General features: G+C 50.8%; 2 protein-coding genes, 1 long non-coding RNA gene and 1 other non-coding gene across 5 annotated transcripts in view; 1 reads left to right on the top strand and 3 right to left on the bottom strand.

The window, feature by feature from the left end:
* Positions 1 to 7106, bottom strand: part of LOC122384119 (ankyrin repeat, SAM and basic leucine zipper domain-containing protein 1-like) — a 53305-nt gene extending 46199 nt beyond the window's left edge. Inside the window, exons 1-6 of the mRNA XM_043371151.1 lie at positions 6860 to 7106; positions 6395 to 6545; positions 6033 to 6156; positions 5130 to 5252; positions 4668 to 4894; positions 3946 to 4080 (exon numbers count right to left, since the gene is read on the bottom strand). Of these exons, the coding sequence (XP_043227086.1) occupies positions 3946 to 4080; positions 4668 to 4894; positions 5130 to 5252; positions 6033 to 6156; positions 6395 to 6532 (747 nt within the window). The 5' untranslated portion in view covers positions 6533 to 6545; positions 6860 to 7106. The remainder of the gene's footprint in view (positions 1 to 3945; positions 4081 to 4667; positions 4895 to 5129; positions 5253 to 6032; positions 6157 to 6394; positions 6546 to 6859) is intronic.
* Trnak-cuu lies at positions 3022 to 3094 on the bottom strand. Its single transcript has one exon. It is a non-coding gene; the product is annotated as a tRNA-Lys (tRNA).
* Positions 7107 to 7299: 193 nt separating the features above from the next.
* On the top strand, positions 7300 to 21770 carry LOC122384115 (serine/threonine-protein kinase Tao-like). 2 transcript variants are annotated; one of them, XM_043371148.1, is made up of 17 exons: positions 7300 to 7394; positions 8226 to 8329; positions 9562 to 9700; positions 9884 to 10033; positions 12580 to 12775; positions 13459 to 13611; positions 15148 to 15323; positions 15747 to 15906; positions 16260 to 16432; positions 16798 to 16944; positions 17311 to 17445; positions 17760 to 17941; positions 18307 to 18457; positions 18713 to 18952; positions 19245 to 19457; positions 19793 to 19975; positions 20172 to 21770. In XM_043371148.1, exons 4-17 carry the CDS (start codon positions 9902 to 9904, stop codon positions 20475 to 20477), a joined length of 2547 nt encoding a protein of 848 aa, XP_043227083.1. In that variant the 5' UTR covers positions 7300 to 7394; positions 8226 to 8329; positions 9562 to 9700; positions 9884 to 9901; the 3' UTR covers positions 20478 to 21770. The 2 variants fall into 2 exon arrangements, with proteins under 2 accessions (XP_043227083.1, XP_043227082.1); XM_043371147.1 differs by lacking the exon at positions 7300 to 7394 and adding an exon at positions 7545 to 7658.
* Positions 21655 to 22527, bottom strand: LOC122384116. Its single transcript, XR_006256987.1, has 2 exons — positions 22395 to 22527; positions 21655 to 22279 (listed from the first exon to the last, which is right to left on the bottom strand). It is a non-coding gene; the product is annotated as an uncharacterized LOC122384116 (long non-coding RNA).
* Positions 22528 to 22829: the final 302 nt, after the last annotated feature.

Genomic DNA, 22829 nt, shown 5'->3' with positions numbered 1-22829 from the left:
GAACCGTGCACCTCAGCGAGCCGAAACCTAGAAAAGGCGCTGACCCGTTCTGTCACCTATAAGGTGTGCAAATTTCAACCCCCTAAGATATACCGTCTGCCCTGTAGGCCGGCTAAATTGAACCCACTACACGACGTGGCGGACAAACAAACAAACAAACAGATGGATCCTGTTCAAATAGTAGTATAGACAAGCGGCTGCGCCACTTGCTTTGCTGCGTGGTAGAAAAATTGCGGCACCAGCCAATTTGCTTTCGAATGGTGTTTGATTCAAATCGATGTGTCGTCTAGAAGCATAGATATGGACGGAAATGTGAAGAGAATTAAAAAAAAGAACTGTTCTGAGGGCTTTGTTGGATAAAATTTAGCTGATACGGGGTCAAGACGGGTCAAATGGGTCAGCCCCGGTCACCTTGGGTCAGGCCAGGTCACATAGGTCACCTCTCGTCCGATGGGATCAGCCTGGGCCGCTGTTCTACCTTTGCCTCCACCACTACCCCTACCCCTACCCCTACCACTACCACTACCCCTACCACTACCCCTACCACTACCCCTACCCCTACCACTACCACTACCCCTACCCCTACCACTACCACTATATCTACCCCTACCTCTACCACTACTACTACCCATACTCCTACCCCTACCACTACCCCTACCACTACCCCTACTACTACCCCTACTACTACCCCTACCACTACCCCTACCCCTACTACTACTCCTACCACTACCCCTACCCCTACTACTACTCCTACCACTACCACTACCCCTACTACTACTCCTACCACTACCCCTACCCCTAGCCCTACCACTACACTACCCCTACCACTACTCCTACCACTACCCTACCCCTACCAACACCGCTGGATCATGTCAGGTCACAGAATAATTGGATCCAATCAGTACTAAAATATCAGACTTAAAGTGTTCTCACTTCTCAGCCCTGCCCCTATTCGTGCCATTCCATTACCCTTAGTTGTATTTGTCGGAAATGGCGCTTTGTGACAAATGTGGCGCATTGCGGCAAACACAGCGCATTTTCAACCGGTAATTGAGCATGCATCTTTGCACTAAATTGCACCCATATCGGACCATGTTTGACAAAACTGTGCGATTTGCGGCAAAAATGACGCCTTGTGACCAATGTGACGCCTTGCGGCAAACTCGGTGCGTTTTTATACTTATATCACAAACTCTTCCCATCGAACGAAAATTAACACATTTTTTCGCCACTTTTCATTCAAATTAATAACTTGCCGATCCGCCAATGCGAGGCACCCGCCACCGATCGGCATGCATTTAGTCCACAAAGTTTGTCGACCCCGGCTCTCAATGAAGATCTACGAACCGATCAAAATTTCATTGGCGTTCTTCCAGCGCGCCCCACGCGCGAACCGTGCACCCCAGCGAGTCGGAACCTAGAAAAGGCGCTGACCCGCTCTGTCACCTATAAGGTGTGCAAATTACAACCCCCTACGATATACCGTCTGCCCTGTAGGCCGGCTAAATTGAACCCACTACACGGCGTGGCGGACAAACAAACAAACAAACAGACGGATCCTGTTCAAATAGTAGTATAGACAAGCGGCTGCGCCACTTGCTTTGCTGCGTGGTAGAAAAAATTGCGGCACCAGCCAATTTGCTTTCGAATGGTGTTTGATTCATGTCGATGTGTCGTCTAGAAGCATAGATATGGACGGAAATGTGAAGAGACTTTAAAAAAAGAACTGTTCTGAGGGCGTTGTTGGATGAAATTTGGGTGATACGGGGTCAAGACGGGTCAAAGGGGTCAGCCCCGGTCGCTTTGGGTCAAGCCAGGTCACATGGTCACCTCTCGTCCGCTGGGATCAGCCCGGGCCACTGTTCTGCTTTTGCCTCCACCACTACCCTACCACTACCCCTACCCCTACCACTACCCCTACCACTACCCCTACCACTACCCCTACCCCTACCACTACCCCTACCACTACCCCTACCCCTACCACTACATCTACCCCTACCCCTACCACTACTACTACCCATACTCCTACCCCTACCACTACCCCTACCACTACCCCTACCACTACCCCTACTACTACCCCTACCACTACCCCTACCCCTACTACTACTCCTACCACTACCCCTACCCCTACCACTACACTACCCTTACCCCTACCCCTACCCCTACCCCTACCCCTACCCCTACCCCTACCAACACCGCTGGGTCATGTCAGGTCACAGAATAATTCGTGCCATTCCATTGCTTTTACTCGATTTTGTCGGAAATGGCGCTTTGTGGCAAATGTGGCGCATTGCGGCAAATGCGGCGCATCTGTACCTGTTGTTTGAGCATGCACCCTTGCACCAAATTGTACCCTTATCGGGTCATATTTGACAAAACTATGCGATTTGCGGCAAAAATGGCGCCTTGTCATCAAAGTGGCGCATTGCGGCAAACACGGTGCATTTGTATACTCGTATCACAAACTGTTTCCATTGAACGAAAATCAACACATTTTTTCGCCACTTTTCATTCAAATTAATAACTTGCCGATCCGCCAATGCGAGGCACTCGCCGCCGATCGGCATGCATTTAGTCCACAAAGTTTGTCGACCCCGGCTCTCAATGAAGATCTACGAACCGATCAAAATTTCATTGGCGTTCTTCCAGCGCGCCCCACGCGCGAACCGTGCACCCCAGCGAGTCGGAACCTAGAAAAGGCGCTGACCCGCTCTGTCACCTATAAGGTGTGCAAATTTCAACCCCCTACGATATACCGTCTGCCCTGTAGGCCGGCTAAATTGAACCCACTACACGGCGTGGCGGACAAACAGACAGACAGACAGATGGATCCTGTTCAAATAGTAAGATAGATTTGAGACTGTACGAATGAGAATAAAATGAACCCATCAATAAATGAAAAGTAAAAAGGACTGAAGATACAGCAAAGTGGTCACCAAGGTTTCAATAATCATCGATGACTGAAGCTTCCAAATTTCCGTCATGCTCAGAGACCAACAAGAGGTGCAGAGCGAAAAGCATCGCCCAACGTGGGGCTCGAACCCACGACCCTGGGATTAAGAGTCCCATGCTCTACCGACTGAGCTAGCCGGGCTTGGCAGCCACGCTCCCAATTCACAGGGCAGACAAGCATGGTGTATTCACGTGCATGTTGTGTTTTGATATTTTTTCTCGTCTTTCACGTAAAATTCAAATTTTAAATTGGAAAAGTTAGTTGTAAGATAACAGCTTATGAACTCATAAGTGAACATATTCAGTTCAACATAAAAGCCCAAAAGTATTGAATGAATCTGCTTCATCAGGCATTCATAATTTCATTCATTCTCGTTTATGACTGAGTACTCCCCCCCACCTTGCCCCCACCCCCACTGCAGCAGTGACCGCCTATCGCCCATCTCACTCCCCAGTTCCGGTGTCATGTGTCGGCGGCTCCTCCGCTCGACTGAGCTGGATTGCCGGATCGTATTACTGCTCCTCAGATCAGATACGGACCCGAGCCCCGCACAACGCGTGAACATGAGACGGCACTAGCTCGACCCCTCCCAGCAGTATCCGCTCAGGTATCTCACTCCAGCTTCCCCCGCCCCGCCCTCGCCCCACGGGACAATACGAGCCCAGGCGTCACATTGCGTCGTAAATGACCCTAAACCAAGTAGCGGCGGAACGGGGGGGGGGGGGGCACTGCCGACTTTTGATCCCATTCTTTCCATGCAACGCCCATAGGGCTAATGTCAAAATGCCAAAATCAAAGGGGGCACGGTGCCCCGGTGCCCTCCCCGTTCGGCCGCCTGGTATGCCTAAACCGCCTAAAACAGAACCATCCAACCATCCATTGCATAATGTCAAAAGTCAAAAGTTACATAGTTCTCCTGTTCAATCAGTTCCATCCTCCTCACCATTCAGACGTCCATCCCTCGACCCTCATTTCCCAATAACATGACCTACCGCATGGAAGCCGTTGGCCAGCGCCAGGTCAGCCGCTGTCTGTCCGCTCAGGTTATAGGTGGCGCTGTCGGCGCCTGCCTCCACCAGATGTCGCACTATGTGCCCGTAGCCGCGGCTGGCCGCGTGCATCATGGCCTGACGACAAACAGAGCTCGGTGACCGTACGGGTTATATGTGGTGGTAGAGCACATCGAAGCGACACAAACAAAATCCAAGGATTATGTAGCCAAACTCACATAGACCAGCAAGTCAGCGAAAAGGTAAATATAACAAGTCCCAAAGTCGTTTATGGGCACCTCAAACGACTAGCCAGGAGTAGAAACGCTACATCACCGTTCCGTGCTTCTATCCTCAGGATACTGAAATCCTTCTCCTCTACACCGCAACCCTCCTCCGGGCTGGACAGGCAACTTTATCTCACGCGGGCTGCTCCCTTGGAGCGGCACCGCTGCTCCCGAGGGAGCGCACCCCGTAGCCGGGTGCAGTGACTAGTGAGTACCTTGGGGCTGGTCGGCCTGTGCTACGGGATGGGCTCAGCCCCGGTGACTCACTAGGGTGCCTGCCCAGACCAATGTCTCCCCCTAATTCCTAGCATCCTTCCGGCTCTGAAATGGTCTAATTGGACCGAAAGGGCCTAACCCAAAAAAAGGAACGCTACGCTACCTTCACGATACACACTCGTCCCCAATCTCGCAGACTCGCCCCTCCCCGCCCCCACGTACCGTCCATCCCATGGTGTCCTGTTTGCCGGTCTCGGCGCCGGCCGCCACCAGCAGGCGCACCACGCCCGAGCGACCCTCCTTGGCGGCGTAGATGAGCGGCGTGCAGCGGTGCCGGTCGGCGGCCGAGGCGCTGGCGCCGGCCGCCAGCAGGGCCTTCACCACCACCTCGGCGTCCTCCTCCGAGTAGTGGGTGGAGCAGCAGACCGCCATCAGAGGGGTGTACAGGTCTGACGGGGAGACAGAGCGGAGTCAGGTCACAGCGACAGATAATGTGCAAAAACGACAAGTGAGATGTGATGTGATGCTCCGATAGTCCATATTCCATCCATTAATTTAGTGCTTTGTGTTTTTCATACAATACACTAATGGCAAGGCAAACTTCATAGATGCATGTTGCTAGGAAGATAGCCAGGTGTTACAAACGAGGTTACTCCTTTCCCGAACCGTTCTCGCATAAGTTACCTTTATGCGTGTTCACGTCGGCTCCCTGGTCGATCAGGTACTGCACCACGGCCGGGGTGGACGCCGCACAGGCGCACAGCAGCGCCGGCCAGTTGTTTTTCAGCAGCTGGTTCACAGATATCCCTGACAGAGGAGGCAGAGATGATTCACGTGACGCCAACGGCCGGAAACTTGCCAGGGGTAGTAGATATCGGATAATTGACGTTAAAGGAAAAGGGCCACCTTCGTGAAATATGAAGATATCGTTGTTTTTCATTTTGACATTATTATTTTTCATTTTCTTTTTAAAACTGGTGCCAGAAGTGCACAATTCGCTAAAAAGTATTTAATACTATTTAACATATTGGTACTATGTTGATACTCTCTACGGCACCTACTGTATGATGGCATAGCGATGACGTCACACTCAAGCCAATCAGCGTTCAGAAGACAGACTCGTCGGATTGTGTCAGATAAGCTGATTGGTTAAAGCTGAGCTGGTTGGAGCTGATTGATAAAAAACCAAAGCCTCGCCGCGGGTGGCTGTATTGTCGGATAAGAACGCATTCCTGGGATAAGGACGCATTCCTGGCGTATTTTCTTTTAAAATTGCCGATAACTACGAATGGAGGCCGAAATCGGCCGTAAGGAGGTAGACAAAAAGGTTTTCGGACACGGGCTACAAGATGGCTATCTCAGTTTCAATCCCCATGTTAAAGGTGGCCCTTTTCCTTTAATGTATATTTCAGCGCAAAAAAGAAAAAGCCTTCCAAACTCACAAAATAAGATGACAAATGCGTCAAGATACCCAAGTTTTCATCCATGACGCGAGTCCGAGTTCGAATATTCGAATCCCCGTTAAAACAATCAGAGGATTAGGCTTCACTGCCGTCCCCGTGCAGCCTGCACCCCTTAAGTCCCTACCTTGGTTGACGAGTATCTTGACGTCGGCCAGGCTGCCCTGGGCGATGGCAGTGCGGAAATCCTCAAGTGGCGGGGCGGTGAAATCGGTCCGGCGCCGGGGGTGGGTCAGGAACGACGAGCCGCCCTGGAAGGATAACACACGGCATCGGCCATTGGTTAGATGATTTGCGTGTTTTGGATATTAGGTACATGTGTTTCATGGTGCATGGTGGACAGATGGACAAAAACAAATCGACGAACGAACGGCCAGGCGATCAAACAGATGGATGACAAACAGACATTTGCTGGGAAGTGGGAATGGATGGGCTACAGGGCAACAGAACTCTGTGGTTCTGCTACAGTACAGCTGACCAGACACTGACCTTGGCTGGTGTGCCGTTCGTCATCGGTTTGCTGGATCGGGTTCTTGGCGGCGGTGCAGGGCCCACCGCCATGCCATCGTCCGAGTCAGATTCATCCTCTGACATTCCTGCTGGCCGACCAAGCCGCACGTTTGGCATCGTTGAGCACCTCCTGATGATAGGCAGGGCGGGTATGTGTCACCATGCTTGTGAAACAAACCAACCCCATGAATAAAAATTCATTGACATGACAATATGACATCAGATTGAGATATAGCAATATCTACAGGTGTAGGAGGGATAAGTCTGTAGGTAAGTCACTACACCTTTATAGGCGCAATTTCAATAAGTTTAAGACTAAATTCAAAACGTTCACGACTCACGTGCATTTCGCAGGAATACCTAATCCATGATAATGCCTACTCTGAAATTATATAATTGTAATGAAATAAATACAAGACGATATATTTACCTTAACCTACCTACCTGTTTTGGCAGGGACTGGTTCAAGAGTATCAGCTCAATCAAGGCCTTGAGCTCAAGATTTCCGAAACGTAAAGGACGTAAAGGCAATTATTTTCTGCCACAATCCAAAGAACAACACTAAGATGCGTAGGTACAGGTCGAAATACAACAATACAGCATCCAACAACAAGCTATTTTCCCCGCCAAAGCTGCAGTCTTCCAAAACTTCAAAAACTGAAAAAAAAAAACAAGGGCCATCTACATTTGCGTCTATTACGTCTTTGACGCGTGAGATATGAAACAATATCAAATGCTAAGTTTTCAATATGACTTCAAGTTTTTGTGATATTTTAGGGGTATAGCATCCTTTTTAAAAACTAAATATTTTTTGAATAATTATTAAGGTAATAAAAGACTGGCTTAATGAGAATCAGTTCTTACTGATACCTGCAAAACACATGTTTTTGACTCGCGCATGCGCATTCGTGCGCCATTTTCCTATCGGAGATAGAATTTGTCCCGTTCTTCCTTTTTGTTTTGTTTCAAGACAAAAGAGGTTTGTAGTGACACTTAATTTATCATTCTCGCTTGCAGATTGGCAATTTTATTCGCATGTATTGTGGTGTCTTCACCAAGCTGTTCCTTCATCGTGTTTTTGCGAGTCCTCCGTGAAGGACGGTCTGTAAAAGGCTCGGCGTGATGCCACCCGTTTTCATTGTTGTGCTTTTTCTGAAGGTCTAGCTCAGTTAGAGATAAAAGACCAATAATTCTGCTTGCGTTTTAATGTAAAAATCATCGTTACCGTAATGCCTTTATCGAAGTAAGGAGGTGAATCTCTGAAGGGTCAACTGGCACACCCTAAAGCGCCGCTTTTGTCTACACCAGTTGGCTTCCTTTTGTATGAATAATTACTGTTTTGGAATGCAGTTTTGTTGGTTCTTTATGTTCATGATCCAATTAACAGATGGCTATTATTATGAAACCTTTCCACTTCATTGGTTTCATTTAAGTGTGATGTTGTTTAATTGATTATTTAAAGAATTTTTATTTCACATTCCCGACACATCCTAAGATTTTAAGCGCTTCTCAAGTATTGCTCAGTTTTTTTAGCTCTATAGGGTCTGGAGTATTTTAAGCTTTGGCTTTTGTGCAGAATTCACTGGAAGTTTAGGAAAAGTTTCAAATAACATACCTATCAATTCATATTAAAAGTAATACTTTGCTACATAGGTACCTACCTCAATGTGCTATTAATATTTGTGATTTTGTTAGAATAGAACTATTGTTTTATATTGTGATTTTGTTAGAATAGAACTATTGCTTTATAAAACATAAACATTCAACTTTGTGTTACTTGCTGTTACTGCTAATTTCTGCGCATTTTCAGATAATTGGTCTTCCAGGTGGTGTGTGAGTGGGAGTGTTTTTACCACGTTGTACTCGGGAAGCTGGCACCATAGGGTCCAGGCCTCAGCCACCGCCCAGCATAAGGTGAGAACACGCATACAAGCTTTGCTCCTGTTTGAGGTACCTTCCAATCTGGAGATGTGTGTTACAAAAAGCAATAAGGAATTTGCTCTATTTGAAGAGCATTTTTGTTCATAGTGGAATACCTACCTTTCATGTATAAATTTATATATTGTTTTCATAGGAAAACAAATCTGAGCATTATGATGAGATATATCATATGACACAGCCAAGTTGTACTCTTATGATAAGAGCAGATGTATGCTGCATTTTCATTTGTCAATTGTGAACAGGAAATTAAAGATTGTATCTTTGCCAAACATTTGTTTGATATCTGCTGAGTTATACACTTTCATTAATAACTTCTTAATTCTTTAACTCATGTTTCACTACTATTTTTACTTCTGTGTCTTATTATTGTGATATTCATTTTGTATGAGTTTTATGTCTTGGCATGAAGAAGTATCAAATACTTACCCTCATCAGACTGTTTTACCTTACAAACAATTCTGTGATTTCTCATAGATTCATATGTCACTTGAATGTTAATCAAATATGTTAAATTAATTACCAGCCAAAGGCATAAATGAACCAGTGCTTTCCAGAAGTAAGCACTCCATTTTTTACTCCATTGGCTTCTTACTCCACTCTATTGTAAATTAATTTGATTATTTTTGATATGGCATAGAATTTGTGTGTATGAAAACTAGTATTTAAAAATCAGGATATGGTTTTGTGCAGGCTTGCTAGCAGGAATAAGCTACATGCATGTAGCTTATTCCTACAACCATGTACATGGTTGAACATCATGCTCTAAATATTGATGATCTGCTTGTCTGGAAGTAGCAGTGATTGGCTACTGGCAGCCTGAAGGGCCAAGATTTACTGGCTAGTTTGGGCTGAATGTCTGAAAGGCCTTGAGAAGTTGAGACCACTGAACTATTTGTATGTTTGTGAATTTAAGGGCTGCAAGCAGTAGGTTCCTAATTTTCTCGACCTTTTTGCATATTGTAGTAGAACTGACAAACTGCTAAAAACATGCTGGCCTGTTTGTATCTTTCGTGGCAGGGCTGGGAATCTGACACATATGTGTTTGTGTTTGTCAGGGCTGGCAGTCTGAAGGACCCTGAGATTGCCAACCTGTTGATGTTTGTGTGGCAGGATTGGCAGTATGTGTGGTCTTTGGCCTGGTTGTCTGTCTGGCTGTGGTAGGGCTGAGAATCTGACCTGTGTGTTTGTGTGTTTGTGTTTGTCAGGGCTGGCAGTCTGAAGGACCCCGAGATCGCCGACCTGTTTGAGCGCGATGACCCGGAGCGAGTGTTTGAGGATCTGCGTGAGATCGGTCACGGCAGCTTCGGCGCCGTCTACTACGCCAGAAATGTCGTCACAAAGGAGGTACGAGATTACCGAGACGCAGACAGTGTTATCAGCGCACTAGGGGTCTGTAGTGAGGTGTAAATGTGTTTGTTTATGCTGCTAATGTTGGGTCACATGTCTCTGTTCCTCCGTGTCGGACCGCCAACCTCCGCCCCTCTGACGGCTCTCTGACCCGCCCTCTCCCCTCGCGGCCGTTCGTAGGTGGTCGCCATTAAGAAGATGTCGTACACAGGCAAACAGAGCGCCGAAAAGTGGCAGGAGATCCTGAAGGAGCTGCGCTTCCTGCGGCAGCTCAACCACAAAAACACTGTCGAGTACAAGGCCTGCTATCTCAAGGATCATACGGCATGGGTGAGTGTTCTGAATTATGATGCCTAATCCATGTGATGATGCATGCGTGCCAGGACTACTCTGTAACTCATACTGGGTTGTACACAGAAATGCAGGTCTCGTACGTACGACTGTGAAGTCTCTGACCAGATGCAGTTCTGATAAAGTATTTTAGTCATGAGAAAAACTGGAATAGTTTGCATGGCACCGCAGTGCCAGAACATAGAGAGGTGGGCGTGACACCGTAAAACGTTTCGTTTATACACGTTATTTTCGTTAGATATGGGTTCACAAAAGATAGCTATTGATAGCAGCTAACTGTATCAGAGATCAGTGAGCTTCATATAATAACTTCAAGAATGTAATTCTTCCCCGGTTCGCCATCCCTGAGGCTTAGTCGGGAGTGATGCTCTCGACAATCACATTTGATAGCCATCGTATTAATTCATTTCATCGAAATGAGGAAGTTTTCACGGTTGTCCGTAGTTTATTAAGTGAAATAAATTACTGTAATTACGGTTATCTGTCTCTGTCCAACTTTATCACAGAGCGGATGCATCATATATTCTTTGACTCGCAAAATTCAGTTGAACGCATTATCGGTCAGTTTAACAATTACGGCGTCATTTGAGTTATTTATTGAAATTAGCACTGCATTGCGAATATTTCAGCGAAATATATCCGATGAACTATTAACATTAAGTATATTGCTGAATCATTTCGTCTCACCGGGTTCGTGTTTATAGCTTTTTTTCTCACGAAATGTGTAGCGTTATTCATCGTAAGCCTGGTGCTGATGAACGATGTTTATTATAACGGCACACAAAATTACCTCATCCGGTGATGTTAAAACAGCTTGGGCTGTTATGACGTCATCCAGCGTAATTCTGGTGATGTCCACTGGCCGCAACTATTACGAACTTCTAGTTACTTCTCAGCTCAGTCACTGTGACAATCACTGCTATCCACTAGGTACATCATTTCATTCATTGTTGGTGCCTAACGTCTGAGCATGGTGCAGAGGTTTCAAAGTAGAAGTGCCCGTCGATATAGGTTGCTGCATAGTTTCTCGTCGTGTCACTGCTGGCTAGTTGGGCCCGGTGCGTCAGGGGTTCCGATGATGGACGCAGCCACGGGCTCCTCGAGTCGACCGACTGACTCAGAGCGTCATCGGGTCATACATTCAGCCCTTACGTCCGACACGGGGCCGGCTCATGCCACACTAACTCACCAGCGCGCTCCGTGCCATCTCAGTGTGGCTCATCCCAATTCATCAGCGGCTGGCGTCCAAACATGTCGGCTACACGTCACCGAGTTCCGACAAAACTGAGAATAAACGTCCTAAACCCGGCGACGGGTTTCGTATGAACCCGTGCCACGCTCGTTCGTTACCCCGTAGCCACTATCTAGCCCGTGTGTGTATGTTGGTGTGATGGGCGCGTGCTGTCACTCACGGCCGGTCCGATAGTGACACCCACACAGTCCGTCCCACCGCACACGCCTCCGCAGCCGCCTGCCGCGCTCACTGGAAAACCTGAATCACCCGAGACAGTGTCTCTGTGCGCGCTGCTGACGGCCATTCAGACGAATTGTGGGAGGGAGGGGGGGGGGAGTCTTGTAGGGCGTGGCCTTGCGAGAGGGGAGGGGAGGGTCCTGTAGGGCGTGGCCTTGTGATGGGAAGGGTCGCTGTTCGGCGTGGTGGGAGGGGGAGGCTGCAGAGCAGAGACGGCCAACTTTTTTGGACGCGGGCCGGATGAGATCTGGAACAAGTCAGCGGATCGGAGAGACGATGGCGTAAATGGATATTGCATAATTGACAATTGCATGTAATATTTGGGAAATATGACAGCAAAGTTATGTAGTGGTGAACTGTGAGAGCCGATATTTCTTGTCCTGGGGTCATGTCACGATGGAATATACTTTCTTGGTTGAAATGCTCCAGTAGCCAACAGCGAGTTTCAAATTATTGTCGACGCCAGTCGCGGCCCGGACGTCAGGCGGTCGTGGGCCTGATTAGGACCGCATTACGGGGTTAACCACTTCTGTTTTAGATTATGGGAAGCGGGGCAGTGGGGACGGTCCACCGCGGACAGTAGGGCTCGCGGAGCGGCTGTTCGGTCTTTCCAGCGGAGATGGAGCGGTGGACCGGATGTCAGGGGCGATACGTCAGGGTGCAGAGAGGACTAAGTAGTTCGAGAGGGAGGGCACGGATCCGTCAGGCTGGCAGCAGACGTCGTCGCGGGCAAAATATTGCGAAGATGCCGGTCATCAGTCCCGGTGTCAAATGTCATCCGACATCGCCACACTGGATCTATCATATCATACGGTCTATTAGGCGGATCAAAGTTTATAAGCAGGGTTAGTCCGCTTCTTTATGGAAGTCGGGCTGATTTATGCTCATGTTCGCTTGGATGCTACTGTTTTACGGTATGCGTATTGCGCTGGCCTTCAGTTCATGGCGAAGGTCAGGCTGACGTATGCTTTTTATAATGCCAAAGTTATGAACGGCAATGTTTGCCCTTGGTACCCTCTAAGTGCATGTCTGTATTCTACTTCTCCTCCGTCAGTTTGTGATGGAGTATTGTCTGGGCTCGGCCTCGGACATCATCGAGGTGCACAAGGCGCCACTGAAGGAGGACGAGATCGCTGCCATCACCGAGGACGTGCTGAACGGGCTCGACTACCTCCACTCGATGGGCAAGATCCACCGGGACATCAAGGCCGGAAACATCCTGCTCACAGAGTACGGACACGTCAAACTCGGTACGTGCCACAAACGGGGATAGTGGCGGGTCGGGGCTGGACGATAGAGTAGTCAGTTGGAATTAAATCTAGTAGCTCGTTTAAGTAGTGACATTTAGCTACACGGTTTATAATGTGGGTGCACACTCATTGATGGGGATGTTTGTATTGTGTGACCTTGGTGTGCTGTGAATGTCAGGCTTAGACAAGGTGTGAGTATATATGGGTGAGTGATTGAGGTCGGGTCAAGTAGGTGATATACAATCTGCCGGTATGCATCACACTCGAGCTCGAGTGCTCACTGGTGGCATTTGGCAATGTCCGTCAACAGAGCGGCGCCGACCACCAGCCCTTGGCGCTGATATGACCTTGTTAGGTGTGTGCGCGTGTGGAGATGGTAGCGGCGGCCGGTGAGCCGAGCTACAGCGTGGGATGCTCAGTCTAGTCGACCTCCCAACAACTGGCTTCAATTGGGCCGGCTGCATGTGAGCGGTCCGTGTTCCAGCTCCCCCCTCTCCTGGCTCCAATTCTCCCCTCCCCCGTCCCTCACCGTCGTCATTCCACCCCAGTGATTCACTTGACACTTAACCACGGGTGATGGCGGCGGAGCCGCCCAGCCGCCGCCGTGTTATCCCAGCGTGACGTATTTCTCTCCCCGCCCCGCCCCGCCCGCACTGACCCGCCCCCCCCCCCCCCTCCCTCAGCTGATTTCGGCTCGGCCAGTCTCAAGTGTCCGGCCAATAGTTTTGTGGGCACGCCGTACTGGATGAGCCCGGAGGTGATCCTGGCCATGGATGAGGGACAGTATGACGGCAAAGTGGACATCTGGTCACTGGGCATCACCTGCCTGGAACTCGGTGAGTTTTGTGTGGGTGGGACGGGCGCTCAGGGTCAGTGAACTGAATGGAAGTGAAGGAAATTATAGGGGACGGCGTGGTGGGTGATAAGGGACTGGTTTAGTGGCACCGGGGAATGGTAGGTGACTGAGAATGCCGGCTGAATCTGGTTATCGGGTGATTTGGGACTTCTGGTTGTGTTTGTCCGGCGTTTGAGCCGCTTTGGGTGTGTTGACCATGATTAATTACCTATCGATTTTCTATTAAAAGAAACAGCTCGCAGGTATAGTTTCCTTGTCAGCTGTGACTTCATGCTTGGTCGATATAGCCGGAATGTTGGGACGATAAAACTATTTCTTCAGTCGACTTCTCGTTGTAGCTCCGTTTCGGCTTCGATGCTTTTGTGTGGGCTTTGATTTTTTGCTCCCGGCTGTCGTGTTCTGAGCATACGAGAGAAATATTTTTCATTTCAAGTTTCAATAACTTCGGCGTCGGAGCAGCCAGTCCTCGAACATGATAGTTTGTCTTATCAAACTTGCGCACGCTCCAACTTTCGACAAAACACGTGAATGGGCGTGTGTACGGGGTGTGTCAATATGACACTCCTCCCTAAAACCCGGTCTTCCATCCAACTCAAACAAACACTGTTCTGGAGACAGTCGGTGGAGACGGACAGTGGAGACAGAATAGTCGGTCAGTTGCCGTACACCCTACTCCCCCGCCGAGGGCGCGGGGCCGGCCAGACGCGTCCGTCGCCGCCGTCCGCCGTCCGCCGGATGGACAGAACGCGTGCCTGGACAGCTGTTTATGCGTTTTTGTCCGGATTCTGGCCGACGGCCGTACGGCGTGACGATGGCTAGGGCGGACCGTGGCAGTGGGACTGAAAAGTCTGTTAGTGATGTTGTAATTATGCGTTGGGGTAATGATTTGGGCGAATGCAGTAAGTTTAAAAAGGAAGGATTTGATTGTAACTTCTTATATAGAGGTTCGTGGTACAGCTTCGCGAGGAGTACACCAACTATTGTCACACACTTCTGGCACGTGTGCATGTCGTAGCGCAGGCGTCATATCACAGACAAGATGCGTAGGACCACCACTGCGATGCTCTGCTGCCCGTATCGTTATTCGTTATCATTCAGCGGCGACGGCTCCCGCACTGCGCTGGTGCGCACGTGTGCTTGTGGACCGTCTGTAAATAGTACGAGAGCCGATTAGTTTTTGAGCCATCTGAGGCCGTTACATAAGATCTCCGCCGCCTCCCACGGCAGTGGCGCCTCAGTCAGATGACTGACGGACGGACGGAATCTCGGTCGGATGACGGTGTTTATGTATGATAGGATAAGATAGAATGATTGAGCCTTTGGTGCTAAATGCGGTGGATATCTCAGATTTTGGGTGTGGTAGATAGCTCAATTATCAGATCAGCTGATGACAGCCGCAGTGTTATTCGTACCTTGTCAGGACTTTTGCCATATTAGGATGAACCCCTCACTGATGTCCGGGATGTCTGACTCCCCTCCCCTCCCCGCTGACAGCTCCGTCTCCCCCACCCCACAGCGGAGCGGAAGCCGCCGTATTTCAACATGAACGCTATGAGTGCCTTGTACCACATAGCGCAGAACGACAGCCCGACGCTGGCGTCTCGCGGCTGGTCGGACGTGTTTCGCCACTTTGTGACGCTGTGTCTGATGAAGGACCCGTGTGACCGACCCACGGCCAGTCGGTTACTCTCGGTGAGCGCAGCGGGCTGATAACTCCGGGGACGGAACGGGGGGACGGGGGCGGGTCGGGGACTCCCTAGTTATCAAGTGTCTAAAGTAGCCTCTTATTGCATCATTTTGTTGCAAAATAATGTCTGAAGGCCGATATTGTTGTTGAGGGTCTTCTCATACGTCATGCTAGAAGTCCGCCTCATGCGTGATAGAAGTCCATATTTAGAAAGATCGCTTGCTGGTAATTACCGCTGATTTGCTGCCCCCCCCCCCTCCATCTTTCGCAAATTTGTCTGGTTTATGGAGAATCCGAGCCATTACCTGAGTCCTGACACTGTGCGATGAGTTGGCGGAACCATTAATCTGAACCAGAATACCACCGTCTCATGACTGCCTCGGTCTAATATCTTTTGATCACACCACCATCTCTGTCCCCTCCCGCAGCACCATTTTATCGTGCGGCCTCGCTCTCCGAACATCATTCTGGACCTGATAGCGCGCACCAAGGCGGCCGTGCGCGAACTGGACAACCTCAACTACAAGAAGATGAAGAAGATCCTGATGGTGGAGACGGAGACGGAGAGCACCGTCGGAGACATCGAGGGTCAGTCGGGGACGTCGGGACTGTGTGCGGGGAGGCTGATAGGCTGTTGTGGAAGATGGGGGTGTGAGGGTGGGCGATGGTTCAATGTTGACAGGGTCCGGGTGGAGTCGTTGATGTGAAAAGGTTTGTGGTGGACTGCACAGTTTTTGATTGACTTCCGGATTCCTTCCGCGTGGCTCAGTTCTTTCAGGGCTAATTCTTCTATGGCTCTTCTCTATTCTTTTTTATATAATTCGTTTAGAGCTCCAGACATACTAGCCTCTGTGCTGCCTGTACCGTTACGACTTACTATAATTGCAGTGGCTTCAGCTGGACTCCTTACTGACAATCCGCGCCCCTCTACATCCCAACAGTGGACTCTGTGGGCGACAACGGCGACCTGCTCGGCGACGGCAGCAAGTCCAACAGCATTACGTCTGAGCAGTCTGCGGCGATATCGGCCAGCAGTCAGAGCAGCTCCACCAGCAGCATACCGCCCGGGGAGGGCGGCGCGCAGGGCTTCCTCACCGCCGGCAGAAAACCAAAGGTCAGAGACGCCGGGCTGAAGGGTGGTTGGAAAGGGAGAAGACTTTCGCGGACCAGCATGAAATGTGTAGTGATTGGGCTAGTTGTTTGAATGGGATAATCTGTCGTCGAAAAAGGTTGTCACCGGTAGTAGGTTCAGCTCGAGTGCCACCTCTAGTTACTACCACCCAAACTCGAATGGCATCAAAACACAAGCTTATTATCGTATTTAGGTCTACATAGACATTCTGAAACACCCCATAAGCCTTACATTGTTTCAGCTCCTGATCAGTTTCTAGCAGCAGCTTGTCACCATTCGCCAAGCCTACCATATTTCCCATCACGATGTTTATTAATGCGACTCTTCTCTCCTCTTCTCTTCTGCAGACGGAGGCGAACAGTAACAACTTCGCCACGATCCGCACGACGACGCTCATCACGCGCCAGCAGAAGGAGCACATGCAGGAGGAGATGCACGAACAAATGTCCGGCTACAAACGCATGCGCCGCGAGCACCAGGCCGCGCTCATCAAGGTACGGCCGTCTGAGCGGGGTTTGGGGTGGGAGCTTAGTTTTAACTGTCTTTGTTTTTATGGAGCGGTGTTGTGGGCTTAGAGCCATGTCATGCTATGACTTTGGTCAGTGTGCTCTATCATGAGGTCGACGTAGGCAGCCTGTGGTTGCGCGTATTTTCCCGCCTTTTCGCAGACAATGTCCATGCAATCTGATGCTTCCATCTTACGGCACCTCCAGCTGTTTTGGTTCCTGGAGCAGTAGTACTGTGCCGTTTTGATCATACCTTCAACAGCTCTGCTCTGAGCTGCTGGGTATGGCCGAACGTTGCAGCTGCTCTGTCCTACGTCCGTCGGCTCTGACCGGTCATATTGCGCCGTGTTTCAGCTGGAGGAAAAGTGTCGTGTGGAGATGGAGAACCACAAGGCGGTGTTGGACAAGGAGTACGAGAGTCTCATCACCCAGTTCACCAAGGAGCTGGAGCGGCTCCAGGTCAAACACAACCAGGAAATGGAGAAAAAGGTGGGTGCTGAGACCGACTGCAGATTAAGCATGTAGAGGACTGATTGCAGATAGAATAGGGGTATCCAGTGTATCATGACGTCATCCAGACACAACCTTGGATTCCTCATCTGTTTCCGTGCGAGTCCGCATAGATCAGATTGGCCATAAGTAGATCAGACTGGTTCTAGTCCCTTACTAGCTTACATTTTGCTAGTGATAATAACTATCCCTCGGCACATGTAGGCTCTCTCACGGTTATTTTGTTTACGCTGTCCAATCTTCACACACTCCGATAATCGTTTTGTGACCCTCCCTGTGTCGTTCGGCTGCAGGTGAAGGGCGACAACGCCGCTGAGCGGGCGCTACAGAAGGAGATCACCACTCGGCACGCGGCCGAACACAAACTCTACCTGGCACAGGCCAAAAAGGAGAACAAACAGAACATCGAGCGCTGGAAGCGGGAGCTCAGCACCGACGAGAGCACGCCCAAGAAACAGCGAGACGCCATGCTGCAGTGAGTGTGGGCGGTGGGGCGGATGAAGGGGCAGGGGCGAGGTGTATAACTGGAACAGGGACGGCGGGACGTGACGAGTGGTTGAAGGAAGTAATCGTGGTGGGATGTCCTGGTTGTGACAGAGCGGAAAGTGAGGGCGGGGCGGGGTCTTAATCTAGTCTCTGGGGGTTTCGGTGTGTAGGATTACTGCCATGGAATTACTAAAGTAGAAATTTTCATTTTGAGTCCAGTGTATCGCTTTTATGAAAAACTAAACCGTCCACAGTATTAGAGCTAGACGCCGTCCGCCTTCGGGGTTTATGGGCGCTCGGACTACATGGTCCTTTGCGACCGACTAGGTCACTCATCCCACTCGCTTATTCCAGGAACCACAAGGAGAGTATCCGGCAGCACGAGTCGTCCGAGGACCAGCGTCTGAAGCGCACCCACAAGGACTACCTGGACCTGGAGATCCGCAAGTTCCGCCGCCGGAAGCTGGTCGGCCAGCACCACCACGAACAGGACCTGCTCAGAGATGTGAGTTACGAGTGACGGTGGATACTCGAGTGCGGGAAGGGTGCACGATTGTAAACACTTCGTGGACAGGGTAGTGTTAGGTTATACGCGTCTGGGCCTTGACGATGATTGTAATGAGGGGGTTGTTCGTAATCGTGCTGTTATTTTGATGCCGAGTGCAAGGGCGTTGGCCAGAGTTATCAATGATAATATGTCAACCACCTAACACGTTTCTACGTTGCGCCGTCTAATCCTCCCTACTCTCTGTGTTTCCAGGAGCTGAACAAGCGGCAGCAGCAGCTGGAGCAGGCGCACGCCATGCTGCTGCGCCACCACGATCAGACGCAGGAGCTCGAGTACCGACAGCAGAAGGCCGTGCACGCCATGCGCGAGGAGCACGTCAAGTCGATGCACACCACCGAGCTGAACAATCAGCACGAGTACATGCGGCGCGCCCAGCGCGAGCTGCGGAAAAAGCACGCCCTAGAGCTCAAACAGCAGCCCAAGAGTCTGAAGGTTAGTGTAGTGGGCGCGATGGAAGGGTCGGGATGGAGTCGGTTGAGGCCGCGGGTTTGACGCGTTGGTGTTGTGGACGCAGCTTTCGATGGATCATTTTTCGGATGTCAAGTGGGGTGTGTGCATCGCCCGACTGCACCTGAGTTCCAATTGATCCAATTAAGCGAATATAGTTTGCAAAGAAGCGGTTGGATGGAGCGGTCAAATGTGATAATGCACCATATCCTTGGTAATGCTTAGAATGGTGTTTATTCGAGAAAGTTCCTGACGCTCTCTCCTCTCCATTTCTCAGCAAAAGGAGGTGCAGATCCGCAAGCAGTACCGCGAGACGTGCAAGATCCAGACGCGTCAGTTCAAGGCGCTGAAGCAGCAGATTCAGCAGACGACGCCTAAGGAGGAGCAGAAGAGCCTGCTGAAGCGACTCAAGGAGGACCAGAAGCGCAAGCTGGCGCTGCTCGGCCAGCAGTACGAGCACAGCATCGCCGAGATGCTCCAGAAACAGTCGGTAAAGACTGGACGAGGGTCACGTTGGGTGATTGGTTATATTTGTGTTTGTGTGGAAGGGAAAGGAGGGATTTATATTAGTGGTTTGTTTTGGGGATGGGCTATGTGAGCTGTAAGACGGGAGTGTTCACTGTTTTGTCCAGTGGTGATTGTGGCTAGTTGACTGGATTAAGTCGGATGCTTGTGTTGGATGCCTGCTTCGTGAGCTCACGATGGTGCAAACAAACGGTAGTTAGAGTAATGTGTCTCAATTCTGTTCAAGTATCGATGCTGGGGAAAGTAGGCAGGAGAGCGTGGGACCCTCCTTATCTCATCTTTCTCCTGCCCGTCCTGCAGATCCGACTGGACGAGTCTCAGGAGGTGGAGCAGCAGCAGCTCAAGGACCGGCTCGACCGAGAGCTCGAGATCCTGATGGCCTACCAGAGCAAGAACAAGCTGAACGCCGAGCGTCAGCGTAACAAGGAACGCCGGGAGCTGGAGGAGCGCGTCAGCGTCCGGCGCCAGCTGCTCGAGCAGAAGGTATGCAAATCATGGGGGAGAGAACGTGGCGGGGTCTCGTGAGATAATCTTTGGGTCAGGTGATCAGCTTGCAGTCTAGTCAGGGTTGAAATGGATCATCCATGATGTTAATGTGTCGAGTTTAGACAGTCTTGGAATGTTTCCCCGTCGCCCTCCGGTCCGTTCCCCGTCGGTCACGCGCCTGCGTCCCCTGCAGATGATGGAGGAGCGGCAGCAGTTCCAGCAGGAGCGCGCCGAGCGGATCCGGCTCCTGCAGGAGCGCCACCACCTGAACCTGGAGCAGTTCGACGACGAGTCGCTGCGGCTCGGCTTCTCGGCCCTGCAGGTGGAGGACGGCAGCGGCGGCGGCGGCAGCGGCGACGACGGCTCGTCGCTGGCCGGCGGCGGCGGCGGCAGCAGTGGTCAGCTGAGTGTGGCGCGCGGCCGGCCGGCCAGCGGCGCCGCGCCGCCCCAGTACCCGCCGCGCCACCTGCACGGACACCGGCCCCAGTCGGCCCTGTAGGCGGCGCCACCGGCGCGGACTATTTATTGTAGATGGCGCCAGCGCCGCCGACGGCTCCCCAGGCCGAGACCGCCACCCTCACGTGCTTGTGTAGATATATATACAGATGATTATTAATTTGTCATATGGATAGGACGTGTATTATGATTTGAGAGAGCGAGAGAAGAGATGGTGACCGAACACTGTACTAACTGGGCCGCTGCCGCCGGCGGCCCGTGCGGTACGCGCCCGTCAGGGAGGCGGGAATACTCGGCCACGGCCCCGCCGCCTGCTGCCCGCCCCGCCCCGCCCGCCGCGTCCGCCCGCCCGCCCGCAGTGCTCTGTCTCCCGCCCCGCCCGTCGTCTGCTCTCTCTCTCTCCACCTCCGAGCGCCCCTCCCTTTCTCTCTCCTCGTGTTCGTCTATCCCTTATTGTTCGGTGTACGCGTCTACCTCTTATTTACCGCCTACGTTGCTCCTCGAGAGTTGAAATGTGATTCTTCCGCGCAGTGACGCTCGGCGTCTCTCGATGACCGATAAACAAATTTATCAAGAACAATGCTTATTTTTGTACCATGCTGCTCGGTCGACTCCGGGGCTCGCTTTGTTCGCCGCCCAATATTGCGTACTGCCATGCTGTAAAAATTGTATTTTTAATAATTTTGTTGATGCCAGTTTGTGGTTGTTCCGTTCGATGACAGCGGTATCGCATTGTAATCCCGATAGGCTTCACCCCATCTAGTCTTGCCGCGTGGGATTGTGTTGCCGCCGGCGGAGGATGGACGGCCGTCCGGCGCCCGCACGGGTCCGCGGACCGCCCGCCCGTCCGCCGGCGCGCGCGCATCAAACAGCGAGAGCCAGGGGCCGTGTTAGGTTGTGATAATGACTGAGATTTCGGCCGCCGCCGCCGGCGCGCGCGCGGTGTGTCCGGCCCCGGCGCGGTGCGGGCTGCCACCGGCCGTGTGTCACAGAGGGTCGCCGGTGGGGACACGGTCCGCTGCCGCCGGCCGGTCCGACCAGCGCCGCGCCGTCGGGACGCCGCCACCGCCGCCGCCGCGGAGCGCTCATGTAGCTGTCAAATTATGATTGGTTGGAAATAGACGGAGCTCGCGTCAGCGACTGGTCGAGATCGGAGCTTATGACGCGTTCGGACCACGCTTGCACTGTTCCTGAACCCCGTACCGTGAGCCAAATTAATATTTCCAGTCTTTCCCTAGACGCTATTTATTCCAATGTTCCGCCATCACGTTTAGGGGCTTTTATTCCGGGAGCAGAATATGTGGCTTTGGGATAACAAATACATTTTAAATACGAACGCGTGTTTAATGATTCGGCGATGATTTGCTGCAGGATGTCCGCAAGATTCTTGTTACGTTCTTGTGTTCTGTTGCCGACGTGAACGTTTCACAGGAAGTACGACGAATCTGAGCTCAGAAGATTTTCGCCAAAGTACGTGAAAATGTTTTGGACATCTTGTAGCATGATGTAAGGGTCGAGAATGTACAACATTACCACTATCATGATGGAGAGGCCGAGTCCTGTGTAGAGCATCGTGGTCCGCCTGTTTGCCTGTTCTTCAGCAACTTGCAACTGACGTAGCCGGTTTTGCTCTGCAGCGGCCTGCATGTTACGTCTGAGGTTTTGCAGCACCTGCCGTGGGTCGTTATCGGATAGCTCCATGTTCGGTGCCGTGAAAATTGTCTTCGGCATATGGCGCCTGCCATCGTTTGCCTCGTCTCTCACTAGGACGTGTACGATGGGAGGTCTGGCGTTGAAGTTGGTCAGGTCATCAAGATCGCCGTCATCGGCCTCGGCGTTTGGACCCTGCCATAACATGAATCGGTGCATGGAAGTTTTCAAAATTCTGATGTAATCGCATGTTCAGTGGCAGCACATTGTTAAATTTACATTGCTTGATAATCCCAATAAAGTATCTTACCGATTCGGGATTTTGAAGTCCAAAGTTATTTTGACAAAAGCTTGAATTTTGTACCTAAATGACCGATTTTTTACTAGTTAATTTGGAATACTATCAATTTGTGGTTACCTATAATTTCACAGATCCATCAAAAATTTATTTGTCGACCTAGACGTCACCCCACGAGGTCTTTGTGCTGCAGATCCGCTGGAGTCGTTACGGGTACTGATCGAAGCTGCCACATTTCGAACGATTATTACACACAAACTATGTGTTCTGTCCCGCTGACCCCGCTGAATGTAGTTTGGGAGCTAGACTAGAGTACGTGTGAGATATGAAGTGGCTTCGGATTCCTCCGCAGTGTGAACCCAATTAATATTCCATTTGACGGCTGCCGTCCCTCGAAAACCTCATCTGTTGAAAAGGTTTAAAAAAAAAAACGCAACGAAACGTTGA

Source organism: Amphibalanus amphitrite, unplaced genomic scaffold, assembly GCF_019059575.1.
Source record: "Amphibalanus amphitrite isolate SeventyFive unplaced genomic scaffold, NRLGWU_Aamphi_draft 000181F_arrow, whole genome shotgun sequence".
In the NCBI taxonomy this organism is placed as follows: domain Eukaryota; kingdom Metazoa; phylum Arthropoda; class Thecostraca; order Balanomorpha; family Balanidae; genus Amphibalanus; species Amphibalanus amphitrite.
The sequence above is the reverse complement of the archived record's forward strand: the minus strand, read 5'-3'. Positions and strand labels throughout refer to the sequence as shown.

Coding starts and splice junctions, on each gene's coding strand:
- LOC122384115 (XM_043371148.1), top strand. CDS start 9,902: ATGTCGTACACAGGCAAACAGAGCGCCGAAAAGTGGCAGGAGATCCTG. Junction 16,945..17,310: donor ACCAGGCCGCGCTCATCAAG/GTACGGCCGTCT, acceptor GCCGTGTTTCAG/CTGGAGGAAAAGTGTCGTGT. Junction 19,976..20,171: donor GCCAGCTGCTCGAGCAGAAG/GTATGCAAATCA, acceptor CGTCCCCTGCAG/ATGATGGAGGAGCGGCAGCA.